Source organism: Teleopsis dalmanni, chromosome 1 (assembly GCF_002237135.1).
Source record: "Teleopsis dalmanni isolate 2A chromosome 1, ASM223713v2, whole genome shotgun sequence".
Lineage (NCBI taxonomy): Eukaryota > Metazoa > Arthropoda > Insecta > Diptera > Diopsidae > Teleopsis > Teleopsis dalmanni.
Genome location: NC_051846.1, coordinates 139,792,273 through 139,800,225, shown reverse-complemented (window position 1 = coordinate 139,800,225; position 7,953 = coordinate 139,792,273). Strand labels below are relative to the sequence as shown.

The 7,953-nt window shown below is 28.4% G+C and overlaps 2 protein-coding genes across 2 annotated transcripts; one reads left to right on the top strand and one right to left on the bottom strand.

The window, feature by feature from the left end:
* The first annotated feature begins 5,997 nt into the window (after nucleotides 1-5,997).
* LOC119669013 (ribokinase-like) lies at nucleotides 5,998-7,609 on the top strand. The gene is made up of 7 exons (XM_038078739.1): nucleotides 5,998-6,085; nucleotides 6,157-6,292; nucleotides 6,344-6,476; nucleotides 6,528-6,617; nucleotides 6,788-6,916; nucleotides 6,972-7,168; nucleotides 7,229-7,609. Exons 2-7 carry the CDS (start codon nucleotides 6,249-6,251, stop codon nucleotides 7,584-7,586), a joined length of 951 nt encoding a protein of 316 aa, XP_037934667.1. The 5' UTR covers nucleotides 5,998-6,085; nucleotides 6,157-6,248; the 3' UTR covers nucleotides 7,587-7,609.
* LOC119669014 (translation machinery-associated protein 7 homolog) lies at nucleotides 7,610-7,903 on the bottom strand (the record flags this gene model as incomplete). The annotated part of the gene is given in 1 exon segment (XM_038078740.1): nucleotides 7,610-7,903. A coding segment is annotated over 1 exon segment (195 nt). The 3' UTR covers nucleotides 7,610-7,691.
* Between the last annotated feature and the right edge of the window lie 50 nt (nucleotides 7,904-7,953).

Genomic DNA, 7,953 nt, shown 5'->3' with positions numbered 1-7,953 from the left:
TATATAATATTTATATTATATTATATATTATATTATATATAATATTTATATTATATTATATATTATATTATATAATATTGTTATTATATTATATATAATGTTTATATTATATTATATATATAATATATATGTTATTTATATATAATATTTATATTATATTATATATAATATTTATATTATATTATATATAATATTTATATTATATTATATATAATATTTATATTATTTTATATATTTTATATATTTTATATATTTATTATATTGATATTTAATTATGATATTTATATATATTTTATTATATTTAATTTTTATTATAATTATATTTTTATCTATTATATATATTAATTTTATTATCTATTATTATATTATTATTATATTATATTTATTATATATATTTTATATCATATTTATATATTTATATTATATTTTAATATAATTATGATTTATTTATTAGTATTATTATATTTATTATTATTTATATTTATTATATATATTATATTTATTATTATATTTTATTTTAATTTATTGTTATATTTTATTTTATATTATAATTATATTTTATTTTCATTTATTATTGTATTTTATTTTAATTTATTATTATATTTTATTTTAATTTGTTATCCTATTTTATTTTAATTTATTATTATATTATGTTTTATTTAAATTTATTATTATATTATGTTTTATTTAAATTTATTATTATATTTTTTTTTTAATTTATTATTATATTTTATTTTATATTATTATATTTTATTTTATATTATTATATTTTATTTTATATTATTATATTTTATTTTATATTATTATATTTAATTTTAATATATTTTATTTTATTTTATTATTTTACATTATTATTTATTTTATACATTATTATACCATATTTTGTTTTAATTTATTATTATATTTTATTTTAATTTATTGTTATATTTTATCTTATATTATAATTATATTTTATTTTATATTATAAAATTTTATTTTATATTATTAAATTTTATTTTATATTATTATTTTTTATATTATATTATTATTATATTTTATTTTAATTTATTATTATTGTATTTTATTTTAATTTATTGTTATATTTAATTTCAATTTGTTATGATATTTTATTTTAATTTATTATTATATTATGTTTTATTTAAATTTATTATTATATTTTTTTTAATTTATTATTATATATTATTTTAATTTGTTATTATATTTTATTTTAATTTATTATTATATTTTATATTATATTATATATTATTATTACATTTTATATTATATTATATATTATTATTATTATATTTTATATTATATTATATATTATTATTATAATATTTATATATATTATATCTAATATATTATTATATTTATTCTATATTATATTATATTATTTATTATATATATATATCTATTTATATTATATTATTTTTTTTTTTCTTTTTTATTAATATATTATGATTATATTATATTATATTATATTTATATTTTATTATATTATATTATATTAATTATATTATATTATAATTAGATTATTAATATATAATTATATTATATTATATTATATTATATTATATTATATTATATTCTATATTATAATATATTCATTATGTTATATGTTTACTGTGTTTTATAATAATATATTTTGTTATGGTATGGTATTTACTCCGCCAGCTACCATTTGTTACAAGCAAATATATGACTTGTGGTTAATAGGTTAGGCTGGGTCGTTTTTCGTATATAGTCTAGGATGATCACCAAATGAACTGTATTGATTTATTCACATCTTTCAAGTGAAAATAAACCTTTCTATAAATCTATAACCCCGCTGTACCCAACAGCTGAATTGGATGTGTCCAGATCGGTTTAAGAATGTCCTTGTATAGTCTTACTGTGTTCTCTAAGTTGTGTTGAGAATTTGATTATGAGCTGGTTGCGTTAAGCTTTACAAGGCAATTCTGGCAAAGATCGTTAAAAGTCTTGCGGAAGACCGTTTGTAAGATTACAGCTTTTCTGGCAAAAAAATCTTTCAAAAAAGTCTTATCGTTTGTAATTCGTGGTAGAGAACTGTTTTGTTCTACTTGTTTCGTGGTGAAATCAAAAACAGCTGCTAATTGCTACCGCACACAAGTACACAATTGAATTTTAATACGAAAGTGATGGAAAGCTACAAGGTGTATGTTTCATTAGTAGCCACAAGGGTCATGTGGACATGTAGGAACACATATGGTAGAACCTGGGGCCTTAGTCCCAGAATTCTTTCATGGATCTACCGTACAATGGTCAGACCCATTGTATCCTATGCAGCTCTTGTTTGGTGGAACAAGGCACAACTAAAAGCTGCAATACTCAAATGCAATAAACCGCAAAGACTCGCATGTATAGCTATGACGGGAACTATTAGACCATGTCCCACGTCAGCACTGGAGTCCATAGTGGGTTTTACCCCTCTGCACCTCTTCATTAAAAAGACAGCAGCCCTGAGTGGAGCTAGGCTACACTCTGACAACAATATGCACGGAAGTCTTGACAGTCAAAACTCTATCTGCAGACTAGTTCCTGGCATAGAGATCTGCGATAGGACAGATCGCAGACCATGTTCATGTTCATGGAACTTCGCTTCGGTAGAAAGTTCGAAGTCCTCATTCCCGATCGATTGGACTGGGAAAATGGCACTCCTGGAGCAGAACCAAAAGTGATTTTATGGTTCAACGATGGTTCAAAAACCAAAGAAGGAGTTGGTGCTGGAATATTTGGTCCTAACACCAGAATCTCGCTAGCGCTGGGTATATGGCCCACTGTCTTCCAAGCAGAGGTTCACGCCATCGAGGTCTGCGCTCGTATTAACTTAAACAACGGGTTGAAAGGCGCCCGCACCTGTGTTTACTCAGATAGTCAAGCAGCAGTCAAAGCTCTATCCTCCTGGAGGTTTTCTCAAAGCTTTCATTAGACTGCTTTGATGTGCTGCAGCAGCTAGCAAGCAAAAACAAAGTGACGCTTTGCTGGGTGCCTGGTCACACAGGAGTAAAGGGTAATGAATCTGTCGACAGCCTTGCAAGGGCAGGTTCTGCCACTCAAATCTGTGGACCGGAACCCTATTGTGGATTAAGTTGGTCTACAAGTAGGTATCTAATTGATAAATGGATCTTAGCCGAGGGAGGTCGCTACTGGCGCAACAATTGAGGTAACCGTCAGGCTAAAGAGCTGGTTCACCCATATAGTTATGGCAAGGCATCCCTCCTTAGCAAGTCAGACTTGAGATTGCTGGTTGGATATTTAACGGGTCACCATGGACTGCGTTATCACCTTAATAAAATGGGTCTGTCCGAGGAGACGGAGTGTCGACTCTGATTAGAAGCAGACGAGACTCCCAGTCACATTCTCTGTGACTGCCCAGCCTTGATCTGGGCAAGGAGGAGGTCACTGGGAGGAAAGCTGCTCTCTCCTTCTAACAATAGGAGGTCCTCAACGGACGACATTCTGGCTTTCATTCGAAAAGCGGAATGTCTTCTGTTCGGTTAGGCTCAGTTGTAGCACAAAAGATCAATCTGGTCGCAGTGCTCTGCTCCGTTGGGCACTTGTACCCCCTTTATTTCTATTCTATTCTATGTTTCATTATTATTATTATTTATACATAAATAATTTTTTACGGAATTTAAGTCATATCATAAAAGAAATGGTTACAGTTCTTGATACATTGAGCACAGTAGTGACAAAAAAAAATTAATTAGTTTTAAAAATATAGGTTAAATATATATAATTAAATATATAAATAGAATATTAGAAATTAAATATATAAATTATATACGTTAAAATTTTTTTAAAGAAAGTATAGTATATCAATACATTAGTCGTATTAAATATGAAGGTACAAATAATTGATCAATTTTTACAAATTTTGAATATATGAATGTTTGAATATGAATAATCTTTCGTAAGATTTTTGAGTGTGGTGAGTTAAAAATTCGTTGCCAGAATTTCCCTGTTAATGTGAATATTCTACGTCAATCTACTATCAAGATGATCGCCGAGATATTTAACTGAGTCGCTGTATGGAATTGGCTGACTGCAACTAGCTAGGCTAAGTTGGCATTTAAGAGAACGGTACACAGACCGTTCAGTTTAGGGCTAATTCGAACGCTTTTTGAATCAGGAAGTCCTTGCGTGATTCTGCAACTAGCTAGGCTAAGTTGGCATTTAAGAGAACGGTACACGGACCGTTCAGCTTAGGGCGAATTCGAACGCTTTTTAAATCAGGAAGTCTTTGCGAGCTTTCTCGAGGAGAAACTGCAGTACTGCTGCTTAAAGTTGGATCACAATTTCCCCTTCAGATTGTAAATGTCACATGTACAGACTTGTTTGGATTTACTTTTATTTTCCATTTTTTGAACGATGTCGATATGTTGCAAAATTCTAATTTTTTTTGGACAGAATGATCGCTGTGCCATCAGCTGAGGTAGCTAGATTCACATAAGCTAGAACAGGTATGTCTGTTGTGAAGAGAGTAAAAAGAATGGGCCCTAAGAGAACATAATGGTGCGATGAAGAAAGTTAGTGAATATAGAACATTATTAGATAATATTGACATTTTTTATGCATAGCCATTAAACATTTTTGGTTATACTTAAATATTTGCTCATGCATTACGTATTACAAATAATTATTTAAAAGAAATTGTTAATTACTTTTAAGAAATATTTCGCCAAAACGTAAACATTTTTTCAATAGCCGCTTCAATGGCAAATTATTTGTTTTATATTACAAAATATTTTTAAAAATATTGTTTTCGCTCTCAATTGGCCATATGTATTTATTTTCGGACAGGCCTTAGGTTTTGTTTTATCATTTTTATATAATAATAAAATATATAAGACATCTATCTTTATTTTTGTTTTAAAAATTAAATCGTTTATTTATATATACAGATTTCAAAAGTGGTTCTTTCCCATTTTTTTTTAATTCATAATGCTAAATGTGTCCATGGTTTTTATAAATATTTTTTAATTTAATTTTTAATATCCAATAATTTAAATTTTAATATCCAATAAATAAAAAAAATTAAAATATAAATTTGAAAGAAATTATGCGAAAAAAAATTCACCACTGTTACATAAACATTTCAAGTGACTGTCAAGAGTAAATATGTCATTTGAAAATGCAGAATAAGAAAGGCGCCACAAATCACTCAAAAGAGATCATCACTCCTAAAATCGTTGATAAAATCCATGGTATGGTGCTGGAAAAGCAACGAATGAAGGCTCGTAAGAATGCTGAGGCTGTTGGCACCTTAACTAAGTGGGTACATCATAATCTACATGAATCATTAGACATGAGGTATCCGTGCAATAGGTGCTCAGGTTTAGCCATAAGCTCAACCGTATGATTACTTCAAAGGAGTATTTGTCAGATAACAAGGCAATGACGACAGTTTTTTGGGAAACAGTTGGTATCATTTACATTGATTTTCTTAAAAAGAGTAAAATGTTCACAGGCGAATATTAGTTAAAGCTTTTGGACATATTCGACAATGATTTGTCCTTCCTTTAAGGAAATCCAATAAATTGGGCTTTCCATTCAACACATTCTCCAGATATAGCCTCCTGCAGCTATTTGCTGTTTACAAATCTTAAAAAAATGAAAATAGGTTAAATAAATAAATCACTATTGACACAAATGAATAAGAACCTTGAGGTCCTTAAAAAGGACTCATGAAAAAGGTTTTTAAGGCTCTTGAAAAAACAGATTATTTGAAAGGGATAAAAGAACCGGAAGAAATTTAGAATTAAATGGGTCATAGTCTGAAAGAAGACTATGTTGAGAATCAACCGGTATTTATTCAAAAAAAATAATTTTTCTTAAACGAAATTATCAAATTATGCCTATATTATTTATTATTATTTGGTACTTTATTATCGCATGTGTATCACAACTAAAATGTAAACTGTTAATAAAATCGCTTTTTGACGACTCTGTAAATAATGTATACTGATTAGTGTGTTTAACAAGTAGAGGAAGAAGTTATCATAGGCTACTAAATTTATCGCCTAAATTAAATTTAATAATTTAATAATTTTGCAAATCCACATATTTGAAGAAAAAAAATGTAAGTTATAACAAACTTAAACAATCTTTTGACATTGACATATGTATGTATATTTTACATTGAAATAGCAGTGGATTAAGAATAAATGTTATATATACAAAATAAATAATACAAAATTGTGCCGATAAGAAAAATTCCACGTAAGTACGCGTACATTAACGAGATGGAGGTATTAGTGTTCGGCTCGGCAATTGTAGATTTCATTAGGTAAAAATTATTTTGATTTAATTGGATTCATATAATATATGAGTTATTAAGTTATGTAGAACGACTACCTCGTTTGGGTGAAACGTTGAAGGGAAGAAAGTTTGCAACTGGCTATGGTGGTAAAGGTGCAAATCAATGTGTAGCAGCCGCTAGACTAGGGGCCAGTACTGCAATGATAGCAAAGGTATATTATTATATGTAATACAGTCAGTTATTAAAGTGGAAAACACAATAGCTTGGAGACGACAGCTGGGGCAACGACTACTTGGAGCATTTACGCCAGGAAGGAGTGGATGTAGAATTTACACAGCAATGCAAAAATGAAGTAAATATAAAAATGCAATTATCTAATTTTTCAATTTTAGTTGTTCAAATTTAATATTGAGAAATTATATTAAATTTTATATTATATTATTATATTAAATATTGGTTTTATAACAGCCAAAGTCTTCAATCACATGCGGCCTATTTAACACATTATTTTCATCTTTTTAGACGACTGGTGTTGCGCAAATAAGTGTGTCCGATGGGGGAGATAATTGTATAATTATAACACCAGGGGCAAATGATTCATTAAACAGAGAAGATGTTTCTAAGGCTGAAAAGTTATTTACCAGCTGCAAAGTATGTTGACTTTTGTTGATAATAAATTGTGTACATTCTTTACTACTACTTTCAGATACTAATTTGCCAACTAGAAGTTCCAGTCGAGTCTACGCTGCATGCTCTTCAGGCTTTTAAAGGAATATCGATATTAAATGCAGCTCCAGCTCTGCAAAATACGCCCATTGAATTATTAAAATCTGCGACAATATTTTGCGTGAATGAAAGCGAAGCCGCACTTATGACAGGTGCTAATGAAATAGTAAATTTAGAGTAATTCAACATTTCACATTTAAGAGAAAATTTATTTTAAAAATTAAACCTTTTTTAAAGGCAGTCAAAGGAAGCATTGATGAAATTGCAAGAAATGGGCGCTAACACCGTAGTCATTACTCTCGGTTCACTTGGTGCTGTTTATGTAAAGAGCGATAAGAAAAATGAGTTTATCCATGTACCATCCATTACTGTGAAAAAAGTCGTAGATACTACCGGAGCAGGAGATGCATTTATTGGAGCGCTGGCGTACTTTATGGCTAAATATCCGAAATCCGCTCTACACCAACAAATTGGTGCAGCTTGTAGAATCGCTTCCTATTCCGTTCAATATCCCGGAACACAGTCAAGCTTTCCTAATCACCAAGATATGTCAATTAACTTAGATGTCGAAAATTTCGATTGGTTTTTGCTTTAATTAAATTGATATTTTAAACACAATTCATTTGTACTTAATTTATTTATTACAAATGCTATTCATCGGTCTTATAAAAATAAAAAAAAAACTAATTTGGCGACAGCTTTACTTCTTTCCTGACTTCTTAATACCTCCACCAACAAGCGGACCTTTTTGTGATGCTTTCTGTTTGGCAGCTTCCATCGCCTTTTGTTGTTCCTTTTGTTTTTGCTTAAAAGCCATTTCGTCTTCGTCCATTTCCTTTGAGTCTTTCTTAGGTGCCTTCAGTGGCTTTTTCTTTCCTCCTTCCCGACCAGACATTTTTAAAATTCAACCTTTAATTTTAAAATAAATGTCTTTAATTATTTTTATTATATTAATAGTTTTT